This window comes from Pan troglodytes, chromosome 19, assembly GCF_028858775.2.
Source record: "Pan troglodytes isolate AG18354 chromosome 19, NHGRI_mPanTro3-v2.0_pri, whole genome shotgun sequence".
Lineage (NCBI taxonomy): Eukaryota > Metazoa > Chordata > Mammalia > Primates > Hominidae > Pan > Pan troglodytes.
The window spans coordinates 64,169,362-64,191,825 of NC_072417.2; the positions used below are offsets into that span (position 1 = coordinate 64,169,362).

At 37.7% G+C, this 22,464-nt stretch overlaps 1 protein-coding gene across 14 annotated transcripts in view; it reads right to left on the reverse strand.

The window, feature by feature from the left end:
- The window catches only part of SPAG9 (sperm associated antigen 9), a 154,510-nt gene that overhangs the window by 65,389 nt on the left and 66,657 nt on the right, over positions 1-22,464 (reverse strand). For 5 of the 14 annotated variants that reach the window (XR_010153334.1, XR_010153333.1, XM_001171175.7 and 2 more), the window contains 3 exons: positions 16,399-16,493; positions 10,528-10,678; positions 701-742 (listed from right to left, as the gene is read on the reverse strand). Coding sequence is in view for 12 of the 14 variants with exons in the window: in XM_001171175.7 (XP_001171175.1) it covers positions 701-742; positions 10,528-10,678; positions 16,399-16,493 (288 nt within the window). In the remaining 2 variants the exon portion in view is untranslated. Of the gene's footprint in view, positions 1-700; positions 743-10,527; positions 10,679-15,523; positions 15,903-16,398; positions 16,494-22,464 lie in introns of those variants that run through there. The other 9 variants (XM_001171158.7, XM_009432843.4, XM_063799844.1 and 6 more) reach the window with 7 other exon arrangements.

The following is a 22,464-nucleotide window of genomic DNA, read 5'->3' on the forward strand; positions in this document are numbered from 1 at the left end:
CTTAGCTCACTGCAACCTCCACCTCCCGGGTTCAAGCAATTCTCCTGCCTCAGACTCCTAAGTACCTGGGATTACAGGTGTCTGCCACCATGCCTGGCTGATTTTTGTATTTTTAGTAGAGACAAGGTTTCACCATACTGGCCATGCTGGTCTTGAACTCCTACTCCTGACCAAGTGATCCGCCTGCCTCGGCAGAGTGCTGGGATTTCAGGCATGAGCCACCACACCTGGCGCATAGTAGGCTCTTAACAGATGTTTGATGAATAAAGCTGGATGGTGCCCTGATTGGAGATGAAGAACTCTATTAAACTAAGGAAGCAGTCCACTGTAAGATGACACACTAGGCCACATTCAGGACAAATACAAGTTACATACATTATGCCCTGAAGAAGGTATTTCTGGAAAGTATACCATTACATAGAGCTGGATAAATGCAAACAGGCTGAATTTCACAGAATTTACTTATATTTTCTTTCCTTTATTTAAAAATGCTTACTTTGGGGAAGGAATAAATTACAGATTGCAGTAAAGCCCTGACAACCACTACAGTGGAAATAATTTTCTTTTATATTTCAGTGAATTACAACAATAGTCTTCCAAGCTGAGCATCTGATGTCTTGAGAATAGCAGTTGAGGAAGTAATCAATAGTTAATCACTTTAGTATACTTTTTGCAAAATGTTAAGAAGCACCATTCTCACCTCCTGTTCTACAGCCTTCTGAGGTTCAGGACTATTGCTGACCTAGGAAGAGGGAAGATTATAAAAGAGAAAAAAATTATGTGTTTACTAGGTTTTAACACAGCTGTAACTTTGGCTTGTACTATCTCCCAGGATACAAGATTTATCTATTATCTACTGTGTTTAAAATGAGGGTTTGGAAGCTTTGTTTTGTTTTGACTTAAGCTGACCTTAACACTCTAGTTTAAGTAATATCATGGTTCAGAAGCCACCACTTGGATCAGTGTCTTATACTTATCAACATGCAGCTCATTGTTTAACCTTTTTTTTCTACTTACACCACTTTATGAAATCTTCCTGATGTTTATTCCAGTCCCTTTGACTATTTAACATGCTAATAATCCAGTGCAGCATACTCAGAAATGTTTATCACACCTCCTTCTATCATTTCTGAATTAGTTAGATAACACTAATGATCAAAGGATCACCAAAATCCAAATCCTTTTTCTTATTTTTTTTGAGACAGGGTCTCACTCCTGTCGCCCAGGCTGGAGTGCAGTGACACGATCACAGCTTGCTGCAGCCTCAACTTCGCAGGATTCAGGTGATTCTCCCACCTCAGCCTCCCAAGTAGCTGGGACTACAGGTGTACCCCACCATGCCTGGATAAATTTTTATATTTTTAGTAGAGATTTGGTATCGCCTTGTTGCCCAGGCTGGTCTTGAACTCCTGGGCTCAAGTGATCCATCTTCCTTGGCCTCCCAAAGTGCTGGGATTACAGGCATGAGCCACGTGCCCAGTCCTAAATCCTTTTTCATAAAAATCTATTTATTCATATTCTTTATTTCTATCTATACATTTTCCCTCTATGAGACGGATGTGTTTCTCTTAAATACAAAGCAACAGTTTCAAATACTCTTGGTCTGGAAATTCATCAAAGTCTTTTTGAAAGGCTGCTAGCTCTCAGTTATGCCCTTAAAAATACACAGATTAGGCCGGCCGCAGTGGCACACACCTGTAATCCCAGCACTTTGGGAGGCTAAGGCAGGTGGATCACCTGAGGTCGGGAGTCCAAGACCAGCCTGACCAACATGGAGAAACCTTGTCTCTACTAAAAATACAAAACTAGCTGGGCGTTGTGGCAGGCTCCTGTAATCCCAGCTGTCCTGGAGGCTGAGGCAGGAGAATCGCTTGAACCCAGGAGGAGGAGGTTGCAGTGAGCCGAGATCACACCATTGCACTACATCCTGGGCAACAAGAGCAAAACTCCATCTCAAAAAAAAATAAAAAATACAAAATACACAGATTAGCAAGGCATGATTCACTTTGTAGGAATCAGACTGCCTCTTCTTTAACAGATGTGGTTTTTTTTTTCCCCTAGCTTTATTGAGATATAACTGACAAATACAGCATACAGTTAAGGTGATTTTTTTAATACACATTGTGAAACAATCACCACAGTCAAGCCAATAAACATATCTAGCACGTCATACTTTTTTTGGTGGTAAGAGCACTTAATGTTTATTTATAAGATCTTTGATTCTAGATTCTCATCATCTTTAATCATTCTCTTCATCAAAAACTAGGTAAAAACTTGGGTAGCTCTCTCTATATAAAAGTAGAAAGATTGTCAAGCTATGTCATTAAATGGAAAAAAAAAAAGCAAGCAGCAGGAAAACACTTATAAACCCACTTATCTTAAAAAGATATTATATCTATGTGCACCTGTAAAGAAAAAGGCCAAGGATACATCAACTATTTACAATGACTGGGGGAAAAAAATGAAATTTAGGGTTGAAGAAACTTCCCATTCCTACTCTATATTCTTCAGTATTACTAAAAATTGTGAAACTGAATTAATATAATTTTTTAGACACAGGATCTTGCGATATTGCCCAGGCTGAAGTGCCGTGGCTATTCACAGGCACCATTACAGTGAACTGCAACCTGGAATTCGTGGCTTCAAGCAGTCTTCTCACCTCAGCCTCCTGAGTAGTAAAATAACTTTTTAAAAGAAATTATAAAGGCCTCTTTTAGAAAATATTTGGACCTCTGAGCACCTTAACAACATTTCTAGTACATGGCATTGTGCATAACACAGTGAGCATCAATAAATTTTTTTGAGTGAAAAAGGTAATTTTTTTCAGTAGAAAATGTTAAACAACTTCTCCTATTCTAAAAGTCTGTTTAAACAGTAAACGTAAGTATTAATAAATAACTATGTGCCAATTACCTCAGATGAAGTCACATTTAAAATACAAGCTTTAAACACCGCCATTTTGAAAGTGCTGCTTATTTACATCTTTACCAGTTTCTATTCTCAACATACATAATAGGCATCTTGGTCAACATACAACACAATAGAATCTTTACCCTTTTTTTCCTTCCAAACCCTAACAGTCACCTATGGGTGGTTCCTAAAGTTATCACATGAAGATATATGTGAGGAAAAAAGCTTATAAGCAAAAATTGAGTTTATAGACCAAATTCCTTATCCACTGTCATAAACAAAACAATATGAAATATTACAACACATAATCCATTTTTTTCTTAAAACTCTACTTTTATTTTACCCTAGTATGCACACTAATACAAAATTCTATAAAGGAGGTATAAACTAATGGAAAAACCCAAACCAGAAATAAATGAATGAATAATGCCTAGATCTTGGTTCCTAAATACGCTTCTCCCAAAAAATGTGCCAGAGCTCCTTTGAGAAGTAGTCCAATTTTTAAGAGTGGGGCAGGGAAAATACAACAGCTTAGAGCATCTTACGGTGCCAATAAGGAAGAAAGCATTCAAAAAAGGATGGGGTATGTCAAAAGAGCACAGGAGCCAACCTGAAAGAGCTCTCAATGTCCAAAGCTAGAAAAATTTGAGAAACCAAAGAAATGATAGGTTCCCATAGCCCACAGAATAATATATCTATATATCCCTTGAATTCAAACTGGACTGGAGGGAAGAAGACAACTCTCCCTGATAGAAGAATTCCAATTAATAAATGTAGAATGAAGAAAATAGAAAATAACTATTAGCAATATTTTACTAATAATTGTTGTAGGCAAAATCCACTGTGGATGCTAAAATCAGTGAATGAAAGTTTGAGCAGAAACAGGGTATCTGCACAGTCTCAAAGTATATCCACACCAAGATACTAGATTCTGTTATATTCTCGCCAAAAATACATAACCTCAATCTAATAATGAGAAATCAGAGAAGCCCAAAGGGAGAGACATTCTACAAAACAACTAACCAGTACTCTTCAAAAGTCTCAAGGTCATGAAAGACAAGACAAGACTGAGGAACTGTTACACACTGGGAAGACTGGCGAGACATAATGTACAAAGGCAATGTGGAAGCCAGGTGTGCTGGCTCATGCCTATAATCCCTGCACTTTGGCAGGCTGAGACAGGAGGATTACCTGAGGCCAGGAGTTTGAGACCAAGCTGGGCAACATAGTGAGGCCCTGTCTGTAATAAAAATTTTTTTTAAAAAAGCAATATGGGATCCTGGGCTGGATTCTGGAAGGGAAAAAGGATATTAGTGGAAAAACTGGTAAAACTCGAATACAGGTTTACCTAACAGTATTGTACCAAAGTTAATTTCAGAGCTTTGATGATTGTATTATGGTTAGTTAACATCAGGGGATGCTGCGTGAAGGGTATATAGAACTCTGCACTATTTTTGCAACTTTTCTGTAAGTCTAAAATTACTTCAAAAAAGTTATTTAAAACTGCGAACTTTAACTTTTTAAATTACATATGCATTTTATAATAGGAATTGTAAATAACAATAGATATGATTCAACTACTATAGAGATTAAAGCTTGTGGAAACTAAAGAAATAGGAACAATTTCAGAACTTAACCACAAATGGAGGAGGATGGAAAATTCTCTCAACAAGAATGCTGGCTCTGTTTAGACATTTCCTGTTCTGCATGCTAAGCACATCCCCTGAAGAATGCAGCACACATTGACTGGCTTTACATACCAAACTCTGCTAACAAGAGCTTCTCACAGCAGTTTACTAAAGTATCACAAATCATGTGATTTTATGAGAACTCCCTAAAATTTTCACAAGTAGGTGTCTATCCAATTGGTTTAGCTAGTTAAAATTGCTTTTCTCAGATCTAAAGGTCACATTCTACTAATAATCAACAACCAAGGATGCTCTTCAAAGAAAAAAATACTTTTTTGGAGTACATATGTATACACATGCATACATGTGTGTGCATGCTCTATGCCAGCCATATAATTTTCATGCTGCTTTCTAGGCCTTGGTTGGTTATTTACCACAGTATTATTTGTAACAGCAAAAGACTAGGAAAAATGAAGCTGTCTCAGCAACGAAGGAGATCTGAATTGCAGCTGGGATATGTGATCCCTTCCCCTCTGCCCTTCTTCTAGGATTCTGATATATCAATTATCTTTCTTCACTCCCTTGTCTTCAATTTTTCTCTCTATTGAACCCTTCTTGTAAGCATGGCAACAACCCAGTCTCTCCCATTCTATACTTTTCCCTCTGCTCTGCCAATCTCCACCTCAAGTTATCCTTTTTCTCTCCTCCCACCACAATCACCATTTTGAGTAGTCTACACATGTTATTTCCTCTTTTTATGATTTACAGTTACTCCTGTTACTGGTCCTACAACTTAAACTGCTCAAATCTACACCTATAAATTTACAAATTCAGTCCTCATTCTACTTGACTTCCCCACACCAGCTGACCCTGCTGACATCTTCTTCCATTCTAAAACTCCGTTTGTGCCTCGACTTTCAGCGCTCAAGTCTCTTACGGTCTCTCTTCTCTGCCACTACAGCCCTCCACTAATGCCCTTCTTTTCCCATGCATCTTCTTTCTTCTCCACTCCAGCCCCCTCTCCCCCTACCACACACAGATGCTGCCTTCCTCACCTGCTCAGGCTCTGACACTCTATACCTGGGACCTCTCCTTGGGGAGGCTCTCATCATCCTGTTTAGGGTCTTTTACCCCCAAGCCTGGCTGCCATCCTGCAGGGATGTCCTTAATGTTGCTGGGGCCCTGACTCTCCACACCAGGCTACCCCATATGGATTACCCTTGTAACTTTGCTTAGGTTATGATAACAACCCCACCCCTGCTCCTAAGCACCATGGAAAGCCTTACCTTCCTCTGCCCTGCCTGGTGGCTTTAGAACTGAATTGTGCAGAAAGGAAAGAGAAAGGGAAGATGAAGCAATACTATACCACCTTAATAATTAAGCTTTATAGTAAATCTTAATACCTGGTAGAGCAAGTTCTTGTACTTATTGTTCTTCAGGACTGTCTTGGTTATACTTGGCCTTTTGTTTTCCAATTCCTTCATTTGTAGCTTCTTTGTGAATATAATTCAGTAAGATTAACTGTCTCACCTTAACATTTTGTCCATTCTCAGTCTTAGCCCATGACTATTACTATCATTATTCATTATTTTTCTTGAGACAAGGACTTACTCTGTCACCCAGGCTGCAGTGCAGCGGCATGATCATGGCTCACTATAGCCTCAGCCTCCCAGGCTCAATTTGATCCTCCTGCCTGTGCCTCCTGAGTAGCAGTGACTAGAGGCGCACACCACCATGCCCAGCTGATTTTTAAATATTTTGTAGAGACAGAGTCGCTTGACACTAGAGGAATAAATTTTAAAAATACATAAAAAATAGGCCGGGCGCGGTGGCTCAAGCCTGTAGTCCCAGGACTTTGGGAGGCTGAGGCAGGCGGATCACTTGAGGTCAAGAGCCTGGCCAACATGGCAAAACCTCGTCTCTACTAAAAACACAAAAATTAGCCAGGCACGGTGGTGGACGTCTGTAATCCCAGCTACTTGGAAGGCTGAGGCAGGAGAATCACTTGAACCCGGGAGGTGGAGGTTGCAGTGAGCCGAGATTGCACCATTGCACTCCAGCCTGGGGGACGAAGCTAGACTCCTCAAATTAAAAAAAAAAAAATTATATATATAAATAAAATAAGTAAATATATGTGTTTTATATATATATATAGTGTGTGTTGTGGGGGGGGTGGGTGTGTGTGTGTGTGTGTGTGTGTGTGTGTATAAACATTTTTTTAAAAAAAGGAAAAAGAGACGGAGTCCCACTACGTTGCCCAGGCTGGTTTTGAACTCCTGGACTCAAGTGATCCTCCTGCCTTGGCCTCCCAAAGTACTCAGACTACAGGCACGAGCCACCCGTCCAGCCTATAGCACTTTTATAATATGCTCTTTAACGCAACAGCTTTGATAATTTAATATAAGGAGTTTCTTTTTATCAATTTCACTAGAAGTCCCCCGGTACGAAATTCCTGTTAATGAAGCAATACAAAACTCCTCTGCTTTCTTCTTGAACTGAACTCCAAACTCGATTTGAGGACAATCAACAGGGTGTTAGTCTCTAGGGCGTTAGTGAGACTACATGTAAACTGTGGTATTTGGACTGGCCTTGAATTAGGGTATTTTTACTAGTGGTAATCTAGGCAAGGTAAAGCATATGTATGTGAGGAAACTATAAAGAAAAGCAATTAGATGCAGAGGTCTAGAGTCCAGGGAAGGGATATGAGTTGTAGATTTAAATTTGTGAGCACTGATGCATAGATGGCATTTACAGACATGGAATTTGATCTACCCAGATTAAGTAAAAAGAAGGGCTGACGAGTACCCCAACATTTAGAGGTCCAAAAGCAGAAGAGAAACCAGCAATGGAGAGGGAATGGTGAAGAAAATCAGTGTGTGTTTGCCATGGGGAATCCTGGAAGAAAACTGAAGGAAGTATTTCAAGAAGCTGAATATATTGAAATATATAAATGTTACTAAAAGGTAAGATGAGGACTGAGAATTTTCCATTATATTTGGAACGATGGATTCTTTTGGCACCCTTGACAGAAGGCATGTTGGTGCAGTAGGTAGGACTGAAAGTCTGAGTGTGATGAAGAGAAAACCACCACTTAAACATGCTGAAGTGCTTCCCCACGTCAGGGCCTTCACAATTGCCATCTCATCTTCCTCAACACGTACTCCTCCAGACCTTTCCATGCACCTGCACATCCCCATGTCAGGATGCAAGTCATCTTCCAGAGGCTTTCTCTCATACCCTAAAATGAGTACCCATCCTTACTAATTACTCTTTAGCTTACCTTGCTTTAACAATACTTGAAGTTCTATTATTTCATTTATTTGTTTACTTGTTTGTCGATCTCCATGAGATTGTGATAAATCAAGAATGTGTACAAATATTTCTTTTTAAGAACTTGTACATTTTTCTAGGTGCATCATTCCTAGAAAATCTATTAGATTATTTACAACCTCACTCACCACAGGTCTCTCACAGTGAGAAATTTGTAATACACCAACAAAGAAGGCCCATAACTTTACAATCACTGGCAAATCCCCTTATCTGCTGCTATTCTGCCACAAAGTTTTCTGTCGTTCTCTCACAGGAAATTTTCACCTTAACCTTACTTCACAGAAAAATTGTGGTAGTAACACTAACGTTAATTATAAATTTACACCTTCCATTTTTTCATAATGAAGTCAAAACATGCCCTAAGATGGCTAGGTCATCCTCAATCTCAGGGGAAATGATATTTTAAATTAGAGTCTAGTCCAATTCCTGTTATACACAGAAACCAAAATGACAGGTCATGTGACATACCTGTGGCATAGCCCACAAGTGAATCCTAAACCCCTGACTTCCAGCCCTGGTAAAGTAGAAAGTTATCTAGTGAACGACAAGGGCTTAGGTGAAAAATAAAATACTGTACATCCCAACTAGTAACATGATTTACAAACTAGACTTTTGCCATTTTGTAAGCACCACCCCATTCCTGGAAATCCTTATTCATTGAGTCTTTATCTCATTCAGTGGCTCCAGTTCCAGACCAAGTAGAGAGAGACAGGGTTTTGTTTTAGAAACTCTCTGGTGAGTACCTGCCTTATACTAAGGCAAGTCCTCCTCTAGGGAGGACACGAGAAACTCCTCTGCTTAAGTCTATACTAATAATTTGTTAATTGGTTTATAAGTTGTCAATAAAGTTCTGGCATAGCCTATCAGTGGATTAAAAAATAAAGAGAATTATAATAATCTCTTAAGGCGCACTTTTGGGTAGTATTAAAATATAGTTACCATATGGGATACTTTTTTTTGTACTAAAAGTATCCCTCCTACTTTTGTTTTGGGAAAGCACACAAAGCAAGTAGGCAATTGAGAGATGAGTGTTTTGGAAAATCTATTAAACCTACAGGAAGGCTAAAAGACCCATTGTGGTACAGAAGTAAAGAAAGAGAGAGTTGCAGCCAGGCGCAGTGGCTCACGCCTGTAATTGCAGCACTTTGGGAGGCTGAGGCGGGTGGATCACCTGAGGTCAGGAGTTCGAGGTCAGCCTGACCAACATGGTGAAACTCCGTCTCTATTAAAAATACAAAAATTAGCCAGGTGTGGTGGTGGGTGCTGTAATCCCAGCTACTTGGGAAGCTGAGACAGGAGAATTGCTTGAACCCAGGAGGAGGATGCAGTGAGCCAAGGTTGCAGTGAGCTGAGATCTCGCCACTGCACTCCAGCCTGAGCGACACAGCAAGACTCTGTCTCAAAAAAAAAAAAAAAAAAGAGAGAGAGAGAGCGAGTTGCCCAGTAACATCACTGTGGGCTAATACTGAGCACTATTAGCTTCTAACAAATTGGGGCAAGAAGGGAGAAAAGGTAAGGTAACCCCTATTGTTAAAAATGATTTTCAGTGGGAGAAAAGCTATCGAATATTTATCAACTGCTTACTGTTTTGAGCACATTTCAAAGGTCAATAGAATGATTCTGAATGCCTCTACATTCTAGAGTTGAGAGAAGGACCACTTATATTGTCCCCAAAGATTCCTTCTAACATCTAAAACAAATCATTCACTCAACAAACATGTTCTGAGTACCTATAATGTGCTAGGCACTTTTCCAAGTGCTGGGGGATACAGCAGTAAATAAACCTCATAGAATTTATGTTCTTAGGAAAAAGTCTAGAGGCAACTAAATACAGTAAATGACAGTATTTTAGAAGCATTGTTAAGAGCTATCTTTACATGCTTAGACCATGATAAGTATTATGGAGAAAAATAAAGCAGGAAAAGGAAATAAGATACATGTAACTCATTTCTACTCATTGCAGGTGGCCTGTTTCATGATGAGTTGATTTTATAAGGTAACAAAAGATCTTTTATAATCAATATGATGAATATTTCATTTTAAAAGATACAGAACTTCAAATATTCTTAAAAGTTAATTATTAGCTTATATCCACTCTTAGCATATATTATTGTTTATATTTATCACTTATTTGATGACAAGTTCTTGGTCAAGAACATATCTATAATTAATTTACACCACGCCTTTTTAGCTAAACGTAATGCATTTTTGTAGACTGCTCTATGAAGCGGTTTTAAAGAAGGAACAGTGTGTTTGTTTTGTTTTGTTTTTCTGTAAGTGAAACCCTACTAAATTGGAAAGCCTCTAACATGAACCAAGACTTTCTGGTAATAGCGATTTTCAATTCTAATATAATTAGGTTCACTAGTCACCCTACTCTAAACTCATATAGCCTAAATCAAATAGAAATTAATTTTTGTCATTAGTATACTAATCAAGATGATATAATGCTTCACTTTTTTTCCTATATAATTTGAAATAAAATAGTAAAAAACACACTCTTTGGTAAGAGCTCATTTCCAATTTAAAAAACCAATTTTACAAACTAAATGTATACAAACAATTACATTTTACTATACTGTGGTCATCTAGCACTTCAATTAGGATAAGAAAGTTTATGAAATATAAACTGACACAATTTCAGCAGCATAAAGCTTACCTTCAGGCTGGTATGAGAACGTGGTTGACTTAATTCCTGAAATTTCCATTGCTCAGATCCAGGGGTCTCTCCTCCTTTCTGAGCATCAGGTGTAAGCAATCCATCTCCAGTAGGTAATGGGAAAATTCCTAATGATATAGGGCGTTCTTTTCTATTTGAAGAGGGGAGAAAAAATTCGGCATTCATTTATTTTGACTTTTTATTTGCCATGACTATAAGTAATAAGCCTGGACTGCCACTGTTTTACAACCATCACTCAAAAATGACACTGTCTGCCCATCTGAATAAAACAGACTTACCAAAGAGGAAGGACAGTCTCAGTTTAGTTAGCCTCAGGAAATTAGCCTCAAGAAATCAACTAAGAAAAGTGGTAAGAAGGGTTAAGGAAATCTTAAAAGTTACTGATGAGTTCCTTGCCCAAGAAGCAGTCAGTGGTCTAGTGTGGTCTGGAGAAGAGCTGCTGCTGAGTTTTTAACCATACGTAGCTTAGCCCTAGGGAACTTGCAACCTCCTTCTTTGGAAGTGAATCCAACCCATTTCTTCCCAAATCCTCTCGCTAATCCCTGGATGTTTACTGAAGCTTCTTCAGGGTATGACTTTCCTGCCTAGAGGAAAATCAATATATTATCTAAATCAGGGCTACCTATTAAATGATGAAGAGAACTCAAAATATCTTTCTCCCCACCACCCAAGTAGGAAAGCTCTGTTTTTCTACAGAACCACTATATGAGTTCCTTTCAAGCACAGTACATATGAGAAAACCATTGTCGGTTTTTTCCAAATAAGAAGGTCAAATAATTCTATAAAAGATTACCGAATTTCCAATGCTTTGTGAGAAGTTTCAATGAACAAGAGTTACAATTTAAATACTAACAGAATTTCAACGAGAAACACATCCTTTGTTGATGCACAGAAGATTGCAAATCGAAGAGCTTTTAGAGGGTGGAAACAAGCCTACTAACGGGTCATCCTGGGTCATTAACTCAAAAGTGTAGAAACTAGAAAGAAATGAGACACTAAAGGTTTGGTGCCTCCTGGAATTCCTACCTCTACTGGTAAGAATGTAAGTTAGAATAAAAACAATGAGCTCATTAATTAAAGTGGGAAAATTTCAGTTTTGCTAAGTAAGTCTTTAATTCTGTAGTTCATTTTTATTCCAAGAAACTTCAGCCACTTTTGAAATGTGTCTTCACTTAATACAAAGGGTGTGTTCTTCCATTCCTAACAATCTAAAAGGACTAGTAAAACTATCCCAATGCCTTCTTAAAAATGAGGTGAAGCAAAGGGGTTGAGAGACTACATTTAGTCAAAGTTGTATGCACAAGGAAATAAAATTTAAAAACAGAACTTTGATTTAGGGGGAAAATTCAAAAGCAGGAAGGCAGTACAATAAGAGGGTAGTTTTTGTTTGTTTGTGTCTTGCTGTGTTGCCCAGACTGAAGTACAGTGGGACGATCTCGGCTCACTGCAAGCTCTGCCTCCCAGGTTCAAGCAATTCTCCTGCCTCCGCCTCCCGAGTAGCTGGGATTACAGGCATTACCACCACGTCTGGCTAATTTTTGTATTTGTAGTAGAGACAAGGTTTCACCATGTCGGCCAGGCTGGTCTTGAACTCCTGACCTCACGTGATCTGCCTGCTTCGGCCTCCCAAAGTGCTAGGATTACAGGTGTGAGCCACCACACCTGGCCAAGAGGGTAAATTTTAACACCAAATCTAAGTTTGCGACTATGAGCTGCCGGGACAACCAAATGACAAAAATTAAAGTGACTAGTCAGCTACCATGTTTACACCAGTTATTCCCAAATGCTGTTCAGCAACAAAGTTTTTATAATAAGTCCATGAAAAAAGAGGCATTATTTATTATTTCCTTAGTACATAGATAATATAGTACCTATTGTACACATACACATTCCCATATACTATAGAACCCTGTTCTTTCTTGAAAATGACTGACCCTTATTTTAAATTACACCTTTTCTTCTTCTTTGATTTTAAAATGCCCTTTCTTTCATTAAATGATGGTGACAGTGATAAGTAGCTAGATTTCCTTTTCATATTCATTCTGGACAAAATAAAAAGTTGTCAATCTGATGTTCCCCCCCATATTTTGTGAACCGAAAATCCAAGAGGACTAAGAGCTACTAGCTGACTTTTATTTATTTTCTAACATACCTTAATGAGTTAAGCAAAAGGTGACTGGGAATTTAATGACTGAATATAATGGAAAGCTCTCTAACTCAAAATGCAAAGACAACCAGGAAGATGATATACAGACTTCATAAGACTCCCTCACACTAATAGAAATCAAAATATAAGCCATTCATTTTCACACATATCAAATATTGAAAAAGTTTAAAACTATTGGGGGAAGGAGTCTTCTATGAATCCAAATTTTACTTTCCAAAAAGTAAACAAAATCAGTTGACAAAATCTACAATCAACAGTCAACAAAATCTACAACCCAAATTGCAAGTAGAATTCCCACCTTTTTAATTTGCTTGTATCAATCATTCAGAAACTACTCTACAGGGAGGGGAGATCTCTTCAGAGACTGACAGCTATCTGTCAAGTGGGTCAATGATGCTCTAGGTTACAATGTTCCAACTCTGAAAAAATAATTACTACATACTCCTCCCCTTACTTTACTTACAAATTACATATAGTTGGGGTAAGGGAGAGAAGGACGCATAATTAGGCAAGTTCATGAGAATCCTACTTTTGAAAAGAAACCCTGAAAGGTAAACATTAGTCCGGTACTATGTTGGCATGCATTAAATGCTTCAAACTCACAGAAGGAGGAAAAAAATGAGATACACGTGGAAAACTATCAAGTGGCAGATTTATACCTGCAGACCAAAATATCTGCTATTACTTGTCTAGAAAACGAAGCTATCAACAACTATCAGAATTCTTTTTTCTTAATTGCCCTACTTCCATATATCCATTTTTGAGTTGGTTATTAAATGTTAGCTTATATGTATATAAATAATTTTACAACTACATTTTTGGAACAGCTTTTTGGCTATATTCACATTTGATACAACTAATTAGTAAAATCTACTTTATATATAAAGGCAGATAAAAGAAAAAGTACATTTGTTGAACACTCACCACATGGTGGGTACTGAGCTAGATGACTTATTTACATTATCGCATTTAATCCTTATCAAGAAACGGGGATTATTTTTCCAATTTTTCAGAGTAGGAAAAGTGAAGCTCAGAGATTTTAGGCACTAGTAATTGGCAGAGTTTCGATTCAAAGCCAGTACTGTTCAATTCCAAGCCCTTTGCTTTCCTTGGAACTTCCTACTTGGAACTACCAACTTTTTGACAATTTAATCTTAATATCAAAGACTTTGATATCTTTAATCAGATCAGTAGCAATTTTTGTGGTAAAGAACTTTAAAATTTTAATTATAAGGTATTTTAGCTGTAGCTAAAACAATTTCTGCTAAAAATGGACACATATAAGTAACTGAAAATTATTTACTCGAGTAATTTACCATATATCTTACAACTATAATTAAATACAAAATAATAAAATCACTTGATTTTTAAAACCACCCAACGGGGTAAGTTCCATCAGGAGAGAAAACTCAGGCAGAGAGATTAAGCAACTTGCCAAAGCTCCTACAGCCACGTGCAATAGAGCATTTGCACCCAGGCAGTTCAATTCCAAAGCCTTGTTGTACCCACTTGCAGGCGCCGCACAGCAGCTCACGGCACTGCCCTCTCAAATGAAGCCTAAACCCAAGACATCCCCTTAACATTAGTCTTATATTAATATTCTACATATTCTTAAGTTCAGTTGCTTTTAATTTCTTCAAAGCCTAAATATACAGATACACATACACAAATATTTTATGTACTAATATATATACAAGTAGTAAGATTATTCCCAATTTTTATAAATCAGGAAAGAAAATAAAAGACCAAGTATCTAGTTTTAAGTCATTGATGAAATTTAATTTCTGGGCTTTCAACTAATATTAAACTTGAACTGACCTATGAATAAAAAGAAACACATTAAGGGAAGTTACTACTTTAATTCTTCTTAATTTATCTAAATCTACAATAAGGGTTTAAATATTTTATAAATATTTAAATAATAAATAAAAACTATATACCATGAACTTTCATTTAAAACCATGCACAAAGCAGAAATCTGAACAAATCAGAGACTGCTAGTCTGATGGTTTAGAAAACAAAAGAAACCACAACCTTAAGCCTCTAAAATACAGAAGATGGCTCTTACAGGGTGTAAGTAGAGTGAGCAACAGTAAAGCTACAGAGATTAATGACTACCCCCACAAGCAGGCATGGATATTTGTCACCCAAGACTACAAAGAAAAGAAAGGGCAACATCTGACAAAACAATAGTGAATAGGCTTTGTAAAGCTTTCACAACTTTGATGTGTAAATAATGGGGAAAAAGGCATTCCTTAACCTAAAAGTCTTAAATTTTTTCACTTTAAAACATATTTTGTTTTAGGAGGAAAATATTTAAATTGTCAGTTCCCATGAGCTATTATCAAAAATTACAAAAATGATACCTGAAACTCTATCATTCAAAGGATAATTAAAACAAAATAAACTTATGGCCTGTATCTAACTGACTGCAAGTCCAAGCATAAAAGATATTTGTCCCTAAATGCTCAGAAGCTAAATGCAGAGGTTGTATAAACTTGGAGCCGGTGCTCTACTCTTGCTCTTCTTTTACTTTGAACATTCTGCTTAAAACAAGACCACACTGACCTTGTACTTGTGTGTAAGTACAATATGAAAATCCTTTTCTTTAGTTAGTGGTTTCCAAACATAAAGCTATAATCCTAACTGATGGTCTATAAATTACTATAAATTAGAATCAAAAATCCTAGCTTCAGGCCATTTTCCATTGTTTCAATCTGCAACAGAAATTGTTACAAAGCAGACCCGTTGAGCTAAAAATTTAATAAAAACCAGCTAAGCAGGGGCTTCTAAGAGAGATGGGAGTACCTGAGTATCCTTGGTAGGTTCTGCGTCAGAGCTGGCACACCGGTAGAAATAGAAAAGTGCACAAGCAGCAAAACAGAGAGAGATACTAAGATAGCAGAATTAATGACCACCGCCCCGCCAACAAAGCCAAACACAAACAGCAGCATGCATCCAGGACTCATGGCGCTGTGCTGGCATGGTGAAACACCCGAACCAAGGAGGCCTACACGGGGGCCAAAGGGGTATCTTTGTAGTGAGGATCTGTCATTCAGCTTGCTGCCACAAAAACAATGCCATCAGCAGCAGCTTTCCACTCCATCCTGCAGCAGCTCCCAAGCGATGACGTCATTCCGTTCTCCCCACCTCATAACCATAGAGCTGCTGCTCCTAGCATTTATGCAGCAACCCCAAGCGACAGCCAGCCTATTAACTATTTTCCCCTCCACTAAGAGTCCTGGCTTAGCTCATTGGCTACAATGCCTGAAGATCTACATAATTTATTCACACTCCTACATCAAACAGATGGCTAGCTAACCCTTTCAAACATGCCTCTCTGTAACAAAAAGGACTTCAAACCAATTACACGGGAGAAATAAAATATTTCAGCATTCCCATAAATTACAAAATTTTAAACCTAGTATAATCTCCATCAAGTATCAGAAAACAATCTAAATACTCAATGTGCTGCTTATATGGATGGCTCATAATTTATCTTTTTAATGGTAAAAACCATTTCTACTTTTCTGTGCTATTCTCTCCTGCAGCATTCCAAACACAGTGGAGAGCTTTTTGAATCAGCCTAACTATTGTTCCAGGATTAAAGAACAGAGAAAAACAGAAACAAACATATTATTTATTTTACTTTTTCTCAAGGCAAAATATATAACAAAGCTTACCTAATTCTACTATGAGCTGTGGATTCTAGTTGATCACTCCCTGAGAGCTGATGAAGTTTTGTTCTTTCTAAATGTTCCATATAATTATGGATCATCTATTTTAAAGAAAGAAAAAAATACACAATATTTAAGGCTAATACCTGGAATAAAATCATAGTGTTATAACAAGGAAAACATTTTGGTACAATTTTCTTATCTATCAGACTACTCGATTCCAAGTAAGAGAATATTAAGGAATGAAAAAAATTTTAATGGAAAGTAATATGCAAATGCTTACATTTAAGGATGCTGGCGTCCACAAAAGTAGCTAATATCTTGCTTAGGATGGCAAAAAAAAAAAAAAAACCCACTTTTTTTACAATATGTGATGCTATTAAAATAATATTGATATAAAGAACACAAATTAGTAAACAGACACTGGGAAAGAAGTCATAAAAGACCATTGGTTAAAAATAATAGATGGCATTTGAGAAAGCCATTCACTAAAATGAGACACAACAAAGAAATTAATGTGAAACTTCTGAAGAAACCATATCCTTATGTGCTGATCTCTTCCATTTTAAAAGGAATTAACAGAATAAAGATCACTTTCAATTTAATTAATTTAATACCAAGAAAAGTTTCTTCTTTCTGTATATTTAGTTGAAAGAATGTTAAAATACTTTCTCCTTTGACTGTTACTGGTATCATTACTTGGTATAATCATCTATTATAACAGCAGCAAATTAATACAAATGTAAAAAATTAGAATACTTTTTGAGTCTTAGATAAGGAATCATATGACAGACAAGCTGAATATGAAAGTAAAAACTTCAAGAATGTAAAGTACATAAACTGCCAAGAACTTCTAATGTCCTATTTGATTCTTGATAATAGTTTCACTTTTAAAAAGCCTAAATTTGGAATTAAGACATAAAATCAAAAGGCCTTTGCTAGAGATACTAACATGATATGAATAAGAAAAAAATGAATTTTAAAAAACAAGAAATAGTGTGTTAGTATTTAAAGGGTGTAAATATTAAGAGGCAAGCAAAGGTTGATGTCTTTCTTGGGAATATTACTTGAATTCTTTTTTTTTTTAATGTCCCTTCTCACCATTCCTAAGGAATATTACTTGAATTCTTAACGCTGTACATAGAACAGCTTTGGAAGTCACTAAACTTTAGCTGTATTAAGATGCATTTCAATCTCTTTATAACTTAAAATATGCACTGTAGCATATTAAGTAACCAAATAAAATTTTTAAAAAGTTTAAATTCACTTTACAAAGCATACTTTTGTTGTAGAAATTTTATTTGGCATGTACAAATATTAGGAAATGTAAGTTAATTTTAAGATGTTATTTATCATCAAATCAACAAAAAGTTGAACTCTGATGCATGAAATAAAACAAATTAACCAGACTGTTCCTCAATGAAGACTAGTCCAAACAACAAATGTTATCCACAAAGAATGAAAACAGAATCACATGAATATAGTATCTTAAAATTTTTTAATTGACATACTTTTTATTTTAAATTTATAGATTTTACCACCATTTACACAACAGTTTTTGAGAAATACACCTTTCATCTATCAGCAAGTCAGAAATAATGAGCTTCCTTGTGTCAGGAAGAATTTTCAGGAAAAAAATCAAACTGAAACTAATATAACAAAGTGACTGTCAGGCTTAATCAATCTCAATTTAAATTTTCAAAAGGTTTTAGAAGGCCTAAATTAAGGCTTTGCAGTGGCTCATGCCTGTAATCCCAGCACTTTGGGAGGTAGGAGGTTTGCTTGAGGTCAGGAATTTGAGATCAGCCTGGGCAACACAGCAAGACACCAGCTCTAGAAAAAAAAATACAACAACTAGCAGGCACTCGCCTATAGTCCCTACTGCTCAGGAGGCAGAAGTGGGAGAACTGCTTGGACCCAGAAGTTCAAGGCTGCAGTGAGCTATGATCATGCCACTGCACTCCAGCCTGGGCAACAGAATGAGACCCCTCAAAAAAAAAAAAACACTTTAAAAATAAAAGAGGTCAGGTGCAGTAGCTAATGCCTGTAATCCCAGCACTTTGGGAGGCTGAGGTGGGAGGACTGCTTGAGCCCAGGAGTTTGAGACCAACCTGAGCAACACAGGGAGACCCTGTCTCTACAAAAAAATTTTTAAAAATTAGCTGGGTATTTTGGGATGCGCCTGTAGTACCAGCTACTTGGGAGGCTGAGGTGGGAAGATCGTTTGAGCCAGGGAGATCAAAACTGCAGTGAACCATGAGTCTCACTCTGTCGCCCAGGCTGGAGTACAGTGGCGCGATCTCGGCTTATTGCAATCTCTGCCTCCCACATTCAAGCGATTCTGCCTCCCAAGTAGCTGGGTACTACAGGTGCCTGCCACCACACCCAGCTAATTTCTGTATTTTTAGTAGAGACGGGGTTTCACCATGTTGGCCAGGCTGGTCTCGAACTCCTGACCTCAAGTGATCCACCCGCCTTGGCCTCCCAAAGTGTTGGGATTACAGGTGTGAGCCACGGCGCCCAGCCGTGAATTTTTATATACACTGGATAGTAAAGTAATTGTATGTATGGGATTGAATTGTTCAAATGGAGGACCTAAGTTTCTTTAAGCATTCAGATGAAGAAAACAAACTCACCCCGGATTGCTGTATAGTAATCTATGAACTCAATATAGAAAAAGAATGACAAGCAAAATGCAAAAATAGTTCTCCCCCAATAGCCATTCTACAGACTGATTCTCTATTATCTTATTCTAAACTTTCTTTTAATGACTAGTCCAATGTAATTACAGATATAGTATTCTGACATTCCAAAATTATCTATATAATGAAATCAATTCTAACTCAACCAAACTAGCACTTTAAAGGAAAGAACTGACAACCAAAAACGACTGAGGGGGAAAAGAAAAGAGAGAACAATAACAACAAAATGGCAGCTATTATTTATTGAGCACCAATTATAAGTCAGTCAGTGCAGTTACAGCCATTTTTTCTCCATTTAATCCTCACCATATCATGATTTCATAGGTAAACTCTAAGTTGATTGTCTGGTCAATGACTAACTTTTCAAATTGTCACTAGCTTTGGGGCCAGAACTCTGGCCTGCCTGACTCAGTCATCTGAGTTATTAAGAATTACAGGACTCAGGCCGCCTTTGTACTTAATTCTCTGAGCAGGCAATGAGCCCATTGTCCTTTCTTCCTCATACCCACAAGAAAATCCCATACCCTAAAGCTTTTTCTGATGTCTGGAATAAAATGATATGCACTATAGTCTATAAACACACAAAAAAGAACAAAAATTATACATAACAATTTAAATATTAATAAGGCCTCACAGTATCACTCAGGTTAAAAAAAAAAAAGTGAGTGGGAGGGAGCACCAGTGTTGTTAGACAGAAAAGAGAAGTGAGAAAGTAAAATAGGACACGCTTCAGATAATCTATTCTTGGGTCCACCAGGTCCATTGCTTCTGGTCTCAAAACTGCAATTCTCAATTTTCTCAGGTATGCACATTAATTCTCACATTCAGGAGTCAATTCAGCAATAAACAACTGAAGAGAGAGAGAAAAAGAGAGGAAGGAAGAAAGGAAAGAACGAAGGGAGGGAGGAAAGGGAAGGAAGGAAAGAAGGAAAAGAAAGGAAGGAAGAGAATTTAAAAATAAACAACAAAACAAAAAGAATAAGAAAGAAGGGAGGGAGGGAGGGAGGGAAAAGAAAAATGTCTAGTGGAACTAAAGGTGTAGTGTGTTTTTTTGTTTTGTGACGGAGGCTTGCTCTGTCACCCAGGCTGGAGTGCAGTGACACGATCTCAGCTCACTGCAACCTCCACCTCCTGGTTCAAGCAATTCTCCTGACTCAGCCTCCCAAGTAGCTGGGATTACAGGTGCCTGCCACCATGCCCGGCTAATTTTTGTATTTTTAGTAGAGATGGAGTTTCACCATGTTGGCCAGGCTGGTCTTAAACTCCTGACCTCAGATAATCCCCCGACCTCGGCTCCCAAAGTGCTGGGATAACAGGCGTGAGCCACCGCACTCGGCCAAGGTGTTAGTGTTATTAAAAGTTCAGGGAAACTGGGTGCTGTGGCTCACACATGTAATCCCAGCACTTTGGAAGGCCGGGACGGGCAGATCACTTGAGGCCAGGAGTTTAAGACCAGCCTGGACAACATGGTGAAACCCAGTCTCTACTAAAAATACAAAAAGTAGCCGAGCGTGGTGGCATGTGCCTATAGTCCCAGCTATTCAGGAGGCTGAGGTGGGAGAATCACATGAACCCTGGAGGCGGAGGTTGCAGTGGGCCGAGATCACGCCACTGCACTCCAGCCTGGGCAACACAACGAGACTCCCTCTTAAAAAAAAATCAGGCAATAGAATCTGACAAACCTGGCTTCAAATCTAGTCACTAACTAGCCTAGAATTTGGGGCAAATCATTTTATAGACTCTTTCTAAACCTCAATCTGTAAAATGGGAATGGATGAGAATTTGGTCAAAGGATAAAATGAGAATGCATTCAAACACTCCCTGATGTGAGACTCTCCCAAGATTCCAAAGGGCTAAAGTTTTTGGTGATTAGCATACACATGTGGGCCCGAGTGCTTCAAAATTGTCCTTTATATTTCTTCCACTGCCCTCTTTAAGGCATGTCTTTTAAGCAAATTCAGTAATGTATACAAAAATTTGATTTAAGAATAGTTGACTATTTAAATTTAAGAACAGTTATTCTTAAATCAAAATTTAAAAAGCCACAGTAGGTTTCCCTTAAGCAACAATGAATGTGTTTCATAAAAGTGCTAAACAACTATTAAAAGACATTATCTTCTTTGGAAATAATAGTGAAAAGGTTAAGGTTAAACCCCTTCAGGCTTCCTTTCCCTGAATGTTTTCAGAGTTTATGTTTTAAGGGCGCCTAGTTCTTTGGCTTTAGATAGCTATTTATAATTGCTAATTGAATGACATCTCTAGAACAGATGTATAAACAGAAAAAATTGTGGGCTAGAGCAGAACAGACCCACATTTCAAAGCAGCCCTATATATGTTACATAAACCTTCCTTCCTTGAGGCAAAACAAAATATAGGGAGCCTATCAGGTCAGAGGATAGAAGCTGCTCATAACTGAGGGAGGAGATCTATGAAAAGAGCTTTTGGGTGGCGTGGGAAATCTGCCTTGGTTACTGGACAGACCTAGCTCTCTGACTTGGTAATTAAAATTTTTCCTGAGATCTTTTTTTCTTCCTAGACTATCTTTTCCTCAAGGAATAGAAATAGACCAAAAAAAAAAAGTATATGTTTTCATTTAAAATTAGTATGTCAGGCTTCTTTATAGAAGCGTATCTTCACCTTTATTAAATATATGGAAAAAATATGAAATTTCACTTTACCGTTATTTTTAAAGAATGTATATATTTTAGGCCAGGCATGGTAGCTCACGCCTGTAATCCCAGCTCTTTGGGAGGCCAAGGTGGGTGGATGACCTGAGGTCAGGAGTTCGAGATCAGGCTGGCCAACATGGTGAAATCCCATTTCTATGAAAAATGCAAAAATTAGCCGAGCGTGGTGGTGCACTCCTGTAATCCCAGCTACTTGGGAGGCTGAGGTGGGAGAATTACTTGAACCTGGGAGGCAGAGGCTGCAGTGAGCCAAGATCACTCCAGCCTGGCGACAGAGCAAGACCCCATCTCAAAAAACAAAAAAAAGTATGTATTTTATATTTTATACTTTAATATAGCATAATTTAATAATTTTCAATTATTAAAAAAGATTAGAGCTTCATTTTAAAAACAAAAACATTGTTTATTATTTATCACTATCAATTACTTCCCCCAAATATATTTATAATATATTTATAAAATTATAAATTATAAATTTATCAATTATAATGGATACAGTGGCTCACACCTATAATCCCAGCACTTTGGGAGGCCAAGGTAGGAGATCACTTGAGCCCAGGAGTTCCAGACCAGCCAGGGCAACATAGTGAGACCTTATCTCTACAAAAAATAAAAATAAATAAACATTTTAAAAATTGGCGTGCACTGGCCAGGAGCGGTGGCTCACGCCTGTAATCCCAGCA